Here is a 15,858-nt window from a genome sequence, read left to right on the forward strand (position 1 = left end):
CATCTCGTTCTCCAGACATACCGCGACGAGGCCATCTACGAACTCTGGACCCCTACAGTCTGGATACTGATGCAAACTCCCTCCCCGACCCCCCAACCCCACTGGCTCCGCCACTACGCCAGCCCAAACTACACCTGGACCGCCACCTCCATAGACGCCACCAACCCAGACAGCAGAACCAGATTCTCCCGTCCCCTCGGCCTAGTCGAATCCATCTTCGACTCCGATGGCCGGTTCTGGGAAGGTCGGGCAGATATCAACTGCCTCCTCACGCTCGAAATCCGCTCTTCCCTCTCTCCAGTCGAGCTACGGAAACACATCCTCCTCGCCTGGACGTGTCTGAGGTGCCAGCACCTATTGCTGCAGGCTAGAGCTGTTGTCTCTGCTGAGGAGCGTTCGGAAGGGAAGTCGAAGAGCCATGATGTCCGCTTCATCGTCGATCTACCCGCAACCACGACCGATGCCCGAGTAGAAGCGGAAAAGCACATCGTCTTCCTCGCAGACCATTACGATACCATCACCTGGCAAGACTTCTGGCTGCACTGCCAAAACGCCGCCCGGGTCCTCGATCCCAACCTTGCTCTAGCGAAACTCTTCCTCCTAACCCCCGAGATCAAGAAGGGCAGTGAGACTTTCACCCTCCACTTCCTCGCAATCGGCGCGCATCAAATCTGGGATGGTCTCGCCACAAGCATCTGGATGCGAAACTTCACCCAATTCCTCAACGAGTCCCACGTCCAACTAACCCAGCGTCTTACCGCCTCCTTGGAACCAAAAGGCGTACGAGCCCGCCTCCCCCCGCCTCAAGAAGCGCTCTACCCCCCCTTCCTACCCACAGCCACCTCGCGAGCGAAACAACGCTGGTTCTGGCTCCTCACCCGTCTCCTCCGGCACGTGCGGAAACCGCTGGCAGCAGGGTTTCCGAACCCACTTTACCGCTCTCAGCGTCAACCTCCGATTCCACTGAGCCCGGTATACGATAGAGTCCTCAACTACACCACCACACCCGCCCTAAACACAACCGTGATCAATATCACCCTCCCCACCCACCAAACCCGAACTCTACACCGTCTTTGCCGCGAAGCGGGCACGAGTGTAGGGGCGGGGTGTTTCGCTCTCGTGGCGATGAGCATGATGGCCCTTTACGAATCTCTAAACCCTAACATCCCTCTCGCGGAAAGACGGCCCTTCATCACGGGCTTCCCTCTCAACCCCCGGGCTTTCTTCGACCATAAGGTGGAGCCGGATAGTTGCATGCTCGCGTTCTCCGACGGGATCTCCCTCCCTTTCCTCTCGGCTTCCTTGCCGGTTGAAGGTCGGCTGAGGTTGTTGGCGAAGGTCGCGCAGAGGCAGTTGGGGGTTTATCAGAAACGGAGGACGGCTCGGCAGGAACAAGACCTGTCGTCCATGACTTCCCGCGGCGCAGGTAGGGTCCTGGCAGTCCAGTATCTCAACTCCATTGAGCGGGCGGACGCTATGGTGCCGGGGCGGCTTCGCAAATACCCCAATCCGCAGGGCCAGTATCCAGCGAGCCAGAATCTCACAGGGCAGACTTGTGGGGTTAGTTCTGTTGGTCGTCGGGATCCCTTACTTAGACCTGGTGTGTACGATGTCCGTCGTCCGGCTTGTGAGGAGGGGAAGGAGATGGTGGCGGATTTCCGCTCCATGAGACAGTGTGTTAGGGCTCGAGAGGGGGAGTTTTTGGTCGGTATTGGGGGGGATGAGGAGGCTGTGGGGGTGGGGGTTAGTGTTGATGCTTCGGTGGTGGATCTGGGGAGGGTGGAGGAGTGGAGGGGGATGCTTTTGGGGTTGCTTGAGGGGGTTGGTGGGGAGGGGAGGGAGGGGAGGGAGAGGAGTAGGTTGTGAGGAAAAGGGTGGTGCTAGGTTGTGAGAGATGGAAACATGGGGTGACGTGACTGGAGTAAGAGCTGGGGGGGAATGTCTGGAGTCTCCTGACTGTGGTCGCCATGAGCAGGGGATGCGGTCATTGGTGTCGATGCTGCCGCTGAGGCGCTGTGTATGGCTACCACTGGTCCTCGTCGGTTTGACAGGCGATCGCAATCGCTGCTGCATGGCCATGTTTTTGAACGATCCGACAAGGGGGCATCTTGCTGTCGACTCCGGCTCACATTCTCTGATCGCGATCGTCAACTGGTATACCGTTACCAGCACAAGACTTGCTAAGCTGGCAAGACGGACCTGACGTGTTGTCGCTGGCCGCTTGTTCGGCAGGGTCATCGTTCGAGAGGATTGTGCTCGAAGAATGTCACGGCGAAACCGAAGCGTCGAACCTCGTCCGAACCTCTATAGCACTGGCCCCCGCCTAGCAACCGCGACACCACATCGATCACTCTTCTACGATATAATGCCTCCTTCTCCAGGGTAAACAAACGGAAGTTACCGACTACTATTCCGCTCCTGCCATCTTGGGCGCCGCGATCATTCACCCACAATATATATGCATGGTTGCCTGGGGCATCTCGTCACATCACCATCGCGAAGCACGGAACCTTTACTCACGTGCGGAAGCTCGACACATTATCCATATTGTTTATACGAGTCTCAAGGGACTTTACCTACTCTTTTGATTGAGGCTTCGCACCGCACATCGACCTTGGTTCTTCGTTACTTTCTTGCTTCGAAGACGTCGCTCCGAACAACAACCACGACAGCCACGTTGTACCTTTGATTCCCTGCCTCAACGACAGCAATACTACCGCAAGTCACCGCCACCTGTCACCCTCGCGATACTACCGCGTATAGTTGCTTGAGCACAAGCGGAGGAAGGGTAAGTCACATACATCGTCTTCTCCCCACGACAAGCCCCTGACTAACATCATCATAGACTACTTGCTCAGCACCACCAACGAGAGCTTCGTGCTTCTGTACCGAGTGCCTTTCGACAAGAGCTGGGAACAGGATACAAGATGTCGAAGCGACCAGGCCCTTCTGACACGGGCTCGCCGGAGCATTTGCCACCCACATCCTCGCGTCCTACCAAACGCGTGCGAGGCCCATCAATCAACTTGCCTACCTCAGACACGTTCGATGGCCAGGTGATCGACGTCAGCGCGACTGACTACCCTGTCGCCGGCACTCACCATAGCGCTACAGCCAATGGTATGTGTGAGACCTCTTCGTGCGATGGCACTGCCAGCATGAGAATACAAATGCTGACTCAACTTTGTAACGATCTAGGCACGAGTAGCTATCCCACTTCCCTGGACCACCACCCTCAGCCAGAGCAGCCCCACAATCGTATCGCCCACATCAACCGTGCCTCTACACTGTCCAGTGCTGGTGTCAACCATGTGAATGCCCACATCTTGATCAACGGTGCTCACAACAGCTCTCAGCAAGGCAGCCCTTTCGCATCTCCTGTCTCTACTCCTGCTCCTGCTCCTGCTTCTGCTTCGCACATCACAGGCAGCGATGACTTTGCATCTCCTGCTTCTACTGCTGCTCCTCACAATACAGCCAATCAGGACTTCGAATCACTCGAGGACAACCAGCGATATCAAGCTCTGAGGCAAATCCAGCGTAACCATGCTACGCTGAACCATCGGTTCGCCTACCAGTATAACTTGGACTTGTCTGGAAGTCAGTATGGTTATTCATCACCGCAACCTGGTCCATACACGCCGACCAACACGACATATCAAGCTCACCTCCCAGCTTCGATGCCGCCTCACGGGTCTTTCCGACCTCGGATGCCACATCTAGATCTGCCACAAATTCCCTCGCAGGCTTGCAGCGGCTCGAACGTGCAGCAGTATGCTCAGATGCCGCATCAAGGTTCTTTCCAGGCTCCTGCCCAAGCATCTGGCTCCTCCAGTGTACATCATCAAGTGCCGAGTTATGGCTACATGAACAACACCACCAACCTGCCCACATTAGCTCCAGCCTACGCGTCAACGGCGGCAGTGACGGCAGGCGGCATTGGAAGAAGCCCTGTGTCTGCTCCACCGACTTATCAGATGCCGTGGGCCAACCTAAATGCTGTCACGACAACGGCTGTAGTACGTGCTGGCGCCACTCCAACAAAGCCATTCACCTACAGGCAGAACATCAAGGTTGCGCACACTTGTGAGCCTTCTGGTACGCCACTACTCACGAAGTACAAGATGGGACATTACACGTACACTCAGTCTACTGGCAACAGCGAGCCGCAGGAGGAAGTCACCATTCCTGCTGCTGGAGGCAGAGTTGAGCAGTGGTGGCGCTGCAATATTGCACGCTGCAAGCATTGTGCATCGACAGCAACGGGTACAGATCTTACGGCGTCCATTGCCAAGTCGCACAACCTTGTCGGTGTGGCTGTGAAGAAGAGCTATGCGGATAAGGCGGCTTCGGCAGCGCTGCCAACTGCGGTGCAGAGTGCGATCACTTCAACTCGTGGCTTGGTGCCGCAACAGTCTGCCCGGAGTTCGTTATCATCCTTCCTTGACCCGCAGCGGATGGCTTCGGCGCCGACCATCAGCCTTCAACAGAATCAGTACGGCTCGAGAAGCGGTGCTCCGCCGACGCAACAGGCTCCCGCTCGTCACAACACCCTTCAGATGGCAATGCAGGGCTCTTCGACCACAAGTTTGCCATGTGATACGACCGGCACTATCTTTACATCATCTCGCAACAACTTCCGCATCCCACCATCAAGTCAATACCCTGCCTCGCAACCTAGCAACAGCATGCCGCCACCTCAGGGTCCCGCATTGCCTCTCTCTGCTGTGGCTGGTCCAGTCGATGGCGCTCTGACTCGTGTCCGTGGCCCCGAGTCCGCTCACGACGACTCTGCTCCCGCTACGCCTCATGATTCACCTTTCGAGTCCACCGAGATAAGTGTGGAGCCAGAACAGGAGCAGCAGCAGCCGCACGAACAGCTTCGTACTCACCGCTCGGATCCTATGCTACCTACTATGGGCGACGATGTAGATGCGCGGTTGGCGCGCGCTTTTCAGGCCTATAACCAACAGCAGCGCAGGAACTCTACCGCTCCGCCAGCGATGACCATCCTAAGCTAGGACACAAGCCACGAAGAGGATGGTCCAGCGGGCTACCGCTCGGTGGGTGGTCAGCTGCCGCCTTCGTTCTTTGATGGAAATCTGCACTAGGACTTGGAGATTGCGGACATTGCGAGTGGCGGTGGCTATCAGGCTTCACGAAGGAAGATCCGGGTTGCTTGACCGCGAGGATGGTCACAAGTAATGTAGCAGGGGGTCGCAGGTCAGAGATGTAATGCAGTAATGATGATACGATAACGGGATAATGAATTGATAAGATTCGAGAGAGAGAGAGATTGGTCTGGACAATGAGATATCCGCTGTAACATCGCACACTAGGCGTAGCATAGAGAATAAGGACTCCTAATCAATCACAACTGCTATGCTCAAGATACAATTGCTTCACTTACATCCTCTCCTGCTCCAGACTCGAGTGAGAGACTTGTGTCCGTCTCGACCGTGATTGGTGTCACCTCCAGTTGGCTTGAATCTTGTTCTTGGCATTGGTATCAACACTCCCTTGTAGATGTCCGGCGATTCACCCTCCACCGCCCGTAAGTCAACCTACCTGATGATCAAAACCGCTTTGCCTCTTGAGCTCAGTGGAACAGCAGCTGAAGGTGATTATCATACCTTGTTAACTGTTGTATGTGCGCAGATGCGTTCTCGGCAGCTGTTCGGTGTTTGTTCGGAACTACATATTTACTTGAGCAAATCAATTCTATATCGTGCTATCAAAAAGTGCGTGTCAAACATTAGCGCGGTTTCTGACCGGCCAATGACGAGACGGCCTGCTGGCTCAATGGTAGAGTGCTTGACTACGACTTGTTGCGAAGCAGGAGACATCAAGAGGTTGCAGGTAAATATCCACTACATCAATCCTCACAATCTGAAATCCATCTAACAACACCTTCAAGGTTCGAGCCCTGCGTAGGTCAAAATATTTTTTGGCTTTTTGTCCCTTCTATGGCCTTGTCTATGCGAAAGGACTGGTATCGTCGAGCGTTGCTCGTACTTTGCTTCCTTTTGCCTTCCCAGTCTTGGGAAGAGGGATATTTGGTCAGTGAACATACATCACGACCGTGCATATGACATCGATGATGGAACGCCCGCCGATGAGCAGGGACAAAATTGGCATGGGAAGGTTTGACCAAGAGTGCGCCTATACCTTGTACTCGCTCCTGTGTCAGCACGTATGTCCATTATTGTAGAGTCGCCTAGTACTGGCGAAAGTGCCACAGCTTAAGCACCTTACAGCTCATCAAACAGCTTCCTAAGATAAGGATCCTCACTCGGACTCGCCTTGGCGCTTGCCGTCAAACTCCCAACCTCCTCCCCCACCCTCCCCATCACCTCCCCTACAGTAAGCCCAACCCCATCAAACCCCCCAAGCAACACTGTCCGATTTCTCAAGATCAAAACAGTAAAAACCAACACAACGAACCCAACCAAACACCCCCACCCCACCCTCCACCTCTGCCGCCTCTGCTCCCTCCCCTCCTGATCCCGGCGCTCAAACACCTCCACCCTCCCCCTCGCACCCTCAAGCCGCCGATCCAATTCCTCCGTCCGCTCCTTACTCCTCCTCAACCTTTCCACCAGCTGATGGATCCTCTCCTCCTGCTGCTCGAAATCGCCAAACCCATCCAACGTCTCTTTAGTATCCCCCTCCAGCTTCGCAGTGTCGTCGTCGAATTGTTTATGCATAGCCCTAGCTCCCTCCACAAGCCGTTTCAAGCCAGCAACGGTAGAGCGTAGGACAGAGGCTTTTTCCAGGATGGAGTAGTATGTATCATCCAACCGCCTCGTGGAACTCATACCCAGTTCCTCGACTTGTTTCAGATTCCTCCTCAATTCCTCCTCACGAGTGACATTCAAAGCCTTAGCCCTCGCGACATCAGCAGCCGTGATCCGCACCTCCATCTCCTTCTCCTTCTCCTTCTCCCGCCTTGCCTCCTCCCTCCGGCGCCGCTGCTCCCTCAACCCCTCCTCCTCGCGCTCATACTCCCTCGACCTCCGCCCTCCACGCTCCTGCAGACTCAACACCTGCTCCCTCCTCCCCACCAACCCAGACTCCCTCAACCCCTCTCCAATCCCCTTCCTCCCCTTCTCCCTCCCCAACAACCCGTCAAAACTAATCGGTGGCCGTAACTCCGTCGCACTCAACAGACTCTCTTTGCCCGAACTCTTATTCCGACGATGAACATGCGGGACGCGGCCCGTGATGGTATTCGAATGTAGACGTCTGTGCAAGTGCGAACGTTTGTGTTTCTGTTCGGGGGGATTGGTCTGGGAACGGGTGGGCGCTGTGTCGATATTCGATAGACCCGTGCCTGATTTCGCAATGGCAGGTAATGGACGTAGGACGTCAGGGTCAGCCATTGTCGGTGCGGTGGAACAGGTAGGAGAACGGTGGGAGATGTGGTGTGGAGATTTGATGAGGTATATGTGGGAGGGAGAAGTGGGAGCAAGGAGGACCCAGAGCAGGAGAATCACATTTCATAGGAAAGAGGGAGATACATGCAACGAAGTGGTATTACTGCATCACTGTTGCCTTCCAGCAAGGTGCCTTCGTGTGTCGCTGCCGACAATGCTAATAATCATGATACCAGAGGACTCGCAAAGCACTCAGTACACGTGTAGCACATTCAAAGACAAAAGGAATCAAGGTTACCACATATCTACAACGCATTTCCCCCACCACAACATCTGCCTGTAGTTTCGCTCAAAGGGAACCCTCAAGCATTACATCTCAAAATTTGCAGCTCGATTTCCCACCACTGTAGTGTACACTGCTTTCTCACAAAGTCACACCTTTCCCACTCCCACACCCATCCTCTCAAGAAATCCATCTATGAGAAGCTCTTGGTGAAGCTCTGCACAACATCCCTCAGCTTCGTCTCCATATCCTTGCTCAGCGCACCCTCCTTATCAATCTTCGCCAGCAGCTCCGACTCATTCGACTTCAAATGCTGGATGAAATCCGCCTCCCATTTCAGAATCTTGTCGACGGGGACAGGGTCGAGGTGACCATTGACACCGGCGAAGATGAGCGGCACCATCTCGTTGACAGCCATGGGTGTGTACTGCTTCTGCTTCAACAGCTCAGTGAGACGCTCACCACGGGACAAAGTCTGCTTGGTCGCGGCATCCAAATCGGAACCGAATTGGGCGAAAGCGGCCACCTCACGGTATTGAGCCAAGAAGAGCTTGAGGGACCCGGCGACTTGCTTCATGGCCTTGAGTTGGGCAGCGGAGCCGACACGGGACACGGAGAGACCGACGTTGATGGCCGGGCGGACACCCTTGTAGAAGAGCTCGGCTTCCAAGAAGATCTGGCCGTCGGTGATGGAGATGACGTTGGTGGGAATGTAGGCGCTGACATCGCCGCCTACAAGTAGTTAGCAGACGTCTCAAACACTGTCGATATTAATCTCTCACCCTGGGTCTCGATGATGGGAAGAGCCGTGAGAGAGCCACCACCAAGTTTGTCGTTCATCTTGGCGGCGCGCTCGAGGAGACGAGAGTGGAGGTAGAAGACGCTGCGTATAATTAGCTTGAACAAGAAGTGGAAGTGGTGTGCTTGTAACATACTCGCCGGGGTAAGCCTCACGCCCTGGTGGGCGACGGAGAAGGAGAGACATTTGACGGTAGGCAACGGCCTGCTTGGACAGATCGTCGTAGACGATGAGGGCGTGCTTGCCGTTGTCACGGAAGTACTCGCCAATAGAGCAAGCTGTGAAGGGCGCAATATATTGCAACGGCGCTAGGGAGACGTCAGCATAGACTCATGACTGTCTGCGATCTCCGTTCAAAGACGAGCACCACAAGCTGCCGTGGCGAGCCCTGGGCATTCATTTCAGCGGCAAGACGCTCGGGAAACTTGACTTACCAGCCTCGGAAGCGGTGGCGGCGACAATGATGGTGTACTTCATGGCATCATTCTCCTCAAGAGTCTGGACCAGCTGAGCAACAGTCGAACGCTTCTGGCCAATAGCAACGTAGACACAGTAAAGCTTCTTGCTCTCATCCTTGCCATCATTCCACCTCTTCTGGTTGAGGATGGCATCGAGCGCGACAGCAGTCTTGCCAGTCTGGCGATCACCAATGATCAACTCACGCTGACCGCGACCGATGGGTACCATGGCGTCGATGGACTTGAGGCCAGTCTGGACGGGCTCCCTGACGGAGGCGCGGGGAAGAATGCCGGGGGCTTTGACCTGGGCACGGCGGTTCTCGGAGGACTTGATGGGTCCCTTGCCGTCGATTGGCTCGCCAAGGGCGTTGACGACACGGCCAAGCATGGCCTCGCCGACTGGGACTTCGACCTGGTGTGTTTGTTAGAGGCGGATAGTGCAGATTAGACGATTTGGTTTATGCTCACAATCTGGCCGGTACGCTTGACAGTCTCGCCTTCACGCACAGCTCTGTCGGAACCGAAGAGCACGACACCGACCTGACCGGCTTCGAGGTTCATGCACATGCCTATTGTAGTGGTTGTCAGAACATCTCCATGCTTCATGTATGAAAACCAGCATGATTTACTCACCCTTGACACCAGAGGCAAACTCGACAAGCTCCTCAGCCTGGACATTGTTCATGCCATGGACACGAGCGATACCGTCACTTTGCCATTCGTCAGTATACTTGGTATTGCCACGTTTGTTGCATTATTTTTCGCCTACCCAACAGACAGGACACGACCGGTCTCTGCTAGTCCAGCCTCTTCTTGAACTCCGCGAATGCGCTGCTCCAAGATGCTGCTGACTTCGGTAGGGCTGGCCTTGTCGGCATAGGAACGGGTGATTGTGTTGGCGATGATCGGGGCACGTTGCTAATACGAAGCAATGAAATTAGCGCTATGACCCTGAGAAACATGCCGCGGAGGCGAAACAGCTGCCCCAGAGCTCCAAGACGCGCCCAAACGGCCTCCACGTGACTGTATGAGAGCCATTGAGGGTGCTGGAGGGCATTTGATGTGCCATTGGAGCTCCGTGGCGATTTGTGGTGGGCATTGGCGACCCTTACCGAACTGATCCTGCTGGTGGTAGCGGCAGCGCGGAGACCGCTGCGCGCCACTGTCCTGAACATGCTCATGGTTGTGTGCGTGGGTGTGTGTGTGCGGGTGGTGAGTGTGTTGTGATGCCGCTTCCCAAAGGCGGCCGGTGGATGAGATGTGATGCGGATGGGGTCGAGGTGTGATGGCGTTTGCTGCGAGGTGAGGAGTCGGAGAGACTGAAGGGAGTTTGCAGCGAAGCACGGATATTGGCGGGTGGCCCTAGGCTCGATCGAGTCGCTAGCTTGACCTCTCGCTCTCGGCCAACCACTCTTTCGTCACAGTATGATAACTGTGCATATCATTCCGTCAGCTTACACGGACGCCTGAAGTGTTGCCTTCTACTCTGCATCACTCTCTCCATACTGTATTGCTGTTACACACCACCCACTTCCGCCTCGTCAACCTGCACTACATATCGCTTGGCAAGCACTTCTCGACAAGCCTCGGAAGACTTCGGATCAACGCAACTGCCTGCGAACAACGACCATAGCATTTGCACAGCACAACATCAATAACATGTCCCTCAACCTGGAACAACAGCTCAAGTTCTATGGCGCATACCATCACCACCCCGTATGCTCTCGCCACCCTAGCTGCACCATCTAAGATCAGACTAACCCATCGCCACCACCTAGATCAACATAGGGATCCACGTCCTCTGCGTCCCACTCCTCCTAATCACCGGCCTCCTCTTCGTACGTAACACTCCCCTAGACACTATACTATGGTACTGAGTCATCCACCAGGCAACAAATACCCCCTCAATACCCCTCCCCTCCTGGCTAACCATCCCCTCCCTCCCCCTAAACCTCGGAACCGCAGCCTGTCTAGCTTACAGCTCCCTCTACATCCTCATGGAACCCGTCGCCGGCGGCCTCCTCGGACCTCTCCTCTTAGGTGCCGTAGCCTACGGCAACCACCTCACTCACTCCCCCAACCCAAACACAGTCCACAGCGCGAATTACATCGCACTCGGAATCCACATCACCTCCTGGCTGGCCCAATTCGTCGGCCACGGTATCTTCGAGGGTCGGGCTCCTGCCCTCCTGGATAATCTGGTGCAAGCACTTTTTTTGGCGCCGTTTTTTGTGTGGTTGGAGGTGCTGTTCGCTTTTGGGTATAGGCCCGAGCTCAAGTCCAGACTGGACACAAGCGTGAAGAAGGAAGTGGAGAAGTTTCGAGCTGGGAGGGGGCAGAAGATTGAGGCGGGGGCTAATGGGCGTGCTTCTCTTGCTCCAAGGTGATCGGGAGACGGGTGAGTATGCGGAAGGGTTGGTCATGCGGTGGCGGATGGCGACGACAGGGAGTGGAGTAACTTTCCGGCAGTTTTGACTCTGTGATCATTGCAGCACGGTGTTCGGCGCCGATCATGAGTTTGTATGTTTGGAACAGAAGCGCATGACTAATAATCACGAAGGTACGCTGTATGATCCTTCGACTCTCACACTCACCTCCATGCCCTCCCCAATCTCCCGACCGACTTTTCCTACCTCTGGCTCGAGCTTCCGATGATCTCATCACCACCGACATCTCCCCTGCAAGACCTTTAATCCATTGATCCCCTCTTTCTCAACCGCCGACAAGCTCAACCTTTCCTCAACAGCTGAGAGGGCGCACCGCTCTCGCCCTTCTCCATCACCTCTGCACCGCCACCGCCCAGCGAACCCCTCCCAAAGGTCTTCTTGAACTGTGAAAGCCACTCCTCCAAAGCCCCCTCATCAGATAAGATGGCCGCACACTCCACATCCTCCCTCTCCGGCCTCCTCCCAAGCGCCGACAGGAAACCCCGGACTCTGCTCTCGAATTCTGGTGAACGGTCTTGGATCGTGAGTTTGGCCATGATGTGCTGGAGGAGAACGGGGTCAGTAGATTCACCTTCCAGCTTGATGGTGTCGAGCCCGGACACTAGAGCTAAGAACTCTTTCTAGGTGGAAGGAGGGAGGTCACTATCATTGTTGGAGGTGGGTGTGATAGGAGGTTTTGTCATACTCACTGATCTCTCTCACTCTCTCTCTCTCAGAAAAGGTCTAAGGGTTCTCCACTCTTATGCTTTCCAGCTTCCTGCTAGATGCTTTGGTAGATAGAGAGGGTCATTACCACGGCACAAGGAAAGGTATGCAGTGCTTGCTTGGTCTACGCTGCTCAGCTTTAGTCGCTACAACGATGGTTCATAGTATAACTGTTCACTGCCTTTTGATCATACGAGACCTTCATCGCCGGAAGAACTGACGGGGAGGGCAAACAATTGTCTTTGTTTACGGCAGCAGACACTACCTACGCAGTCACCCCAGTCATCTTAGCAATCGAGCTTTGAATGACGGGCATACAGAGCTCTTGCTGAAATTACGACATGGGTGCTGGAAAGACGAGAGGGTGAACAGAGGAGCGATCAGAGAGTATGTTCTGGTTCAGAGCTCTGGGCACGAGCGGATCAGGGGCCGTTTTGTGCTATGGAGTTACATCGATGCTATTCAGCGACCCCATCGTACCTAGGGAAAGAGCTCATGCCGGGCAGAAGAACGCCATACCCGATTCCAAGTCCTCAAGACCATCGAAGGCGTACCTACTGCAAGCACAGATTAGTTAAACGCAGATGCAGGGTACTGGTGATGTTCGAAGCGTGAAATTCAAACCATTCTGCTTGCCCGAAACTAGCTAGCTGCACAAGAACGACCCACCAGTAATCCAACGCCTCTTCCCAGCACATCACCACGGAAAAAGACCCACTGACCGACTCAACCCATCTTCTCACTCCGTATAAGCCGGCAACTCCTCCATCCCCTCAAACTCCCTCATACTAATATCATACCCCAAATGCCTCTTCAACAACTCATGCGTCACGAACCTCTCCGGACAATTCCCCTGCGCATCCACAAAACTAACATGATGGTTCACATCGCTGATCCGCTGCAGCTCGTTCGCATGTCGATGATGATGTGGACAACCATCTACACCTATCAGGAAGATCGTGACGTGGGCCCAACTCAAGCCGAGAAGATCAAGCTCGAATTCATCCATGTCGGTTGCTTCGCCATCTAGGAGGAGCAGGAGGCGGAGCATAGGGGTCGAGGGACCGGCCTGCCAGCCGTAGATTGGGTGGTAGGTTGCTGATTCGGAGTGTTTTTGGAAGTGCTACAGGTTCTTTCGTCAATGGACAATGCTCAAGGCAAGGGGAAACTGGACAGTCGCGACTCACCAACTCCTTCACTTTCTGCCACCCAGTCATGACACGAGTACCGCCACCAAGACGTACACCTCTCCACATGTGGTCCAAGTTTTTGTGGTTAATGGTACCGATATAGCTGGCTCGGTCGGAGAAAGTAGTAAGATCATAGCCAGCAGACTGATGATCATGATTTGCCATAGCATCCGTGAAACGGCGAATAATCGCTTTCGCCACATCTGCCACAGTGTCAGCACAACCCGTCCAAATATGGCAAACAGCACCACCCACCTTTATTCTTCGGCTGCGTCGACCGTGTCCACCTAGTAATAAGATACTGCTCATAAATCGGCCTGACCGGATCAAAATCCATACTCCCACTCACATCCAACAAAACCATCGTATCGTCGCTCGCCGTCTCCGGTCGATCATACGCCCGGAACGGAGCAGGCATGACCTGCTTCGAATACCCTTCACTCGTATGCTGTAAATGACAAGTATCCTGCGCATCGAAGTAGCTAGGCGGCGGCTCCACGGCCTTGGCCATGCGATCCCGCGCCATGTTCATCTCGGAAATGAAGTCGGGCTTCATGCGCATTCCGACGCTGCCGACGCGGTGGTTCAGGACCCAGTAGAGACGTTCTTCCGCTGTGTCTTCGTAGCCACGCCAGGCGGGGGTGATGCCTCGCCAGCCTGCTGCCGCCTCGATGCTGAATTTGAGCGGGTTGGACGCTTGCGCAGCCCATGCTACGGGGATGGGTTCGAAGTAGCCTGCTCGAAGGAGATGGAGGTATTGGGTTGGTTTGCGGGTACGGAGTTCGGCGATCATGGTCGTCATGCCTACTTTCTCTTGGTAGTTGGCAACGATATAGCGCCATTGTTCGTCGGGCCAGCGGCCATTTTCTTCGGACACGATCTGGTCACGCAGGGATTTGCCTTGGGTACCAGCCTTTTCGGCTTTGGCAACGAAGCGTTCGTCGGATGTTTTGATGCCTATTGATTTGCGGAAGCTGGAGAGTCTTGAAGACTTGGGCTGGTCGGCCGCACTGCTCTGCGAGGCGACGGAGTTCAACGCTGGGCGGACAGAGGCTTTTTCATCGCGCAATGCTCCCTTCTCATCTTTGCCATTCGCCACGGAGCCTTTGCGATCGCCATTAGACTTCTCGTTCATGCTAAGCTTGGACATAGCGAGCTCGACAGCATCATCATTCCAGATACTGTGCTTGGGCTCCTTGCCGTCGATATTGCTCTGTGCCTCTTTGTTGAGACTGTTGTTCAAGTCAATAGTTTGATGAATGCTTCGGGCGTGATAGCCAGGGTTAGGTCTAACAGTAGCGCCATAAGTCCATTGGCGCTGGAATCCATAGCCAAATGGAGACACCACCTGGAATTTGTATGGATTACGCGTGAAGATCGAGTTGTTGATGTTGTCGTTGTAGGAGTGCTCGCCTGTGGCTAAGTTAGTCTCGAAATTTTACAATGTGATCAACAGCCTGACTCACCAGGATACCTGACAGCCTTCGACCACATGTCCTGCACGCCATATCGTCTCCACTTCATCGCCTGATACCGGTGGATCGGACAACTACAAGGGTAGTCCGACTCATGCTCGGGCTCGATGTCGGAGTTGTAGATTCCGTATTCGTATTGCAGGTTCATCAATGCTTGCTGCATCTCCTGCTCATCCCGAGCTCTCACACGAGCAGCTTCAATGACTGCATTGGTGTGATTGCGACGATCTGCTAGTCCAGAGCCTGGATGCGGGCCTGGTGGTGGTGCGAAGACCGGTGGAGCGTAGGCTGGTGGCAATGCACTGTCGCCAACCTTGCTGTCGCCAGGTGCGGCATCGGATGGAGTCCCAGTAATGTGATGTCTCTTCTCATGGTCGGCCGGAGCTGAAGGTGGCGGTTGGACCGCTTGCGCGTTCTTGATATCTGCTTGATGAGTCGCGCCGCCGTTTGGGTCGCCTTCACGGCTGTTAAAGGCTGCGATGAATGCTGCTGACTCGGGCGTATCGCCAAGAAGGTCGCCAAGATGCTTGGTTGCTTCCTCTTTGGGAAGAGAACTATTGTAGGCCAATATCTGCTCGAGCTCGCTACTGTCGAGTGGCAATAGTTGCGAGAGCTGCTGGATCCAAGGCTGGAGAGACATACTGTCGATATGATGTTGTGGCAAATGGTGTGAACGTGCGAAGGGAGGGCCAGGACTACCTTTATCAAGCAATTACAAGTGGCGCGGCGGCGTGAGCTTATGACTGCGCCTGCGTCTACAACGCAAGATCCAAATATCACGACGTCAAGGCGTGCCGTTGTTGCCGACCTGATCGGTAGCTCCCTCCGTGCGTCATATTCGGGCTTGCGTGGCAGTGCCAGAAGTATGTGACCGTAAGCGAACGATCACGTGCGATAAGACGTTCGAGATTCCAAACATATATGCCTCACCGTAAGACCAGAGGGCTAGGCCTCGAGACGATTCTGTGAGCCCACTTCGAGGTATTTCCTTCTTCCGACATGATTCGGGTGGTGGCGTACCTCCTGGCAACGCACAAAGTCGGGTTCTCCACGACATCACGACATAGTCAGAAATGAACCAAAAGCTGTTGCTTCGTAATATCTATACGCAATTTATGCCTACAG

General features: G+C 54.7%; 6 protein-coding genes across 6 annotated transcripts; 2 read left to right on the forward strand and 4 right to left on the reverse strand.

Annotated features, from left to right (window-relative positions):
• Positions 1-69: 69 nt before the first annotated feature.
• Positions 70-1,866, forward strand: LTS14_007984 (uncharacterized protein; the record flags this gene model as incomplete). The annotated part of the gene is made up of 1 exon (XM_064840673.1): positions 70-1,866. The coding sequence occupies one exon, from the start codon at positions 70-72 to the stop codon at positions 1,864-1,866; it is 1,797 nt and encodes a 598-aa protein (XP_064691704.1).
• Positions 1,867-2,927: 1,061 nt separating this feature from the next.
• Positions 2,928-5,021, forward strand: LTS14_007985 (uncharacterized protein; the record flags this gene model as incomplete). The annotated part of the gene is made up of 2 exons (XM_064840674.1): positions 2,928-3,120; positions 3,199-5,021. The coding sequence occupies 2 exons, from the start codon at positions 2,928-2,930 to the stop codon at positions 5,019-5,021; spliced, it is 2,016 nt and encodes a 671-aa protein (XP_064691705.1).
• Positions 5,022-6,251: 1,230 nt separating this feature from the next.
• On the reverse strand, positions 6,252-7,382 carry LTS14_007987 (uncharacterized protein; the record flags this gene model as incomplete). Its single annotated transcript, XM_064840675.1, has 1 exon — positions 6,252-7,382. One exon carries the CDS (start codon positions 7,380-7,382, stop codon positions 6,252-6,254), a length of 1,131 nt encoding a protein of 376 aa, XP_064691706.1.
• Positions 7,383-7,852: 470 nt separating this feature from the next.
• Positions 7,853-10,097, reverse strand: ATP1 (Alpha subunit of the F1 sector of mitochondrial F1F0 ATP synthase; the record flags this gene model as incomplete). The annotated part of the gene is made up of 8 exons (XM_064840676.1): positions 7,853-8,391; positions 8,442-8,542; positions 8,595-8,766; positions 8,893-9,328; positions 9,385-9,485; positions 9,550-9,626; positions 9,686-9,834; positions 10,029-10,097. The coding sequence occupies 8 exons, from the start codon at positions 10,095-10,097 to the stop codon at positions 7,853-7,855; spliced, it is 1,644 nt and encodes a 547-aa protein (XP_064691707.1).
• Positions 10,098-11,644: 1,547 nt separating this feature from the next.
• On the reverse strand, positions 11,645-12,046 carry LTS14_007989 (uncharacterized protein; the record flags this gene model as incomplete). The annotated part of the gene is made up of 2 exons (XM_064840677.1): positions 11,645-11,964; positions 12,007-12,046. 2 exons carry the CDS (start codon positions 12,044-12,046, stop codon positions 11,645-11,647), a joined length of 360 nt encoding a protein of 119 aa, XP_064691708.1.
• Positions 12,047-12,807: 761 nt separating this feature from the next.
• On the reverse strand, positions 12,808-15,373 carry LTS14_007990 (uncharacterized protein; the record flags this gene model as incomplete). Its single annotated transcript, XM_064840678.1, has 4 exons — positions 12,808-13,191; positions 13,256-13,461; positions 13,514-14,671; positions 14,725-15,373. 4 exons carry the CDS (start codon positions 15,371-15,373, stop codon positions 12,808-12,810), a joined length of 2,397 nt encoding a protein of 798 aa, XP_064691709.1.
• Between the last annotated feature and the right edge of the window lie 485 nt (positions 15,374-15,858).

Source organism: Recurvomyces mirabilis, assembly GCF_035927965.1.
Source record: "Recurvomyces mirabilis strain CCFEE 5264 chromosome Unknown scaffold_23, whole genome shotgun sequence".
NCBI classification, from domain to species: Eukaryota; Fungi; Ascomycota; class Dothideomycetes; order Mycosphaerellales; family Teratosphaeriaceae; genus Recurvomyces; species Recurvomyces mirabilis.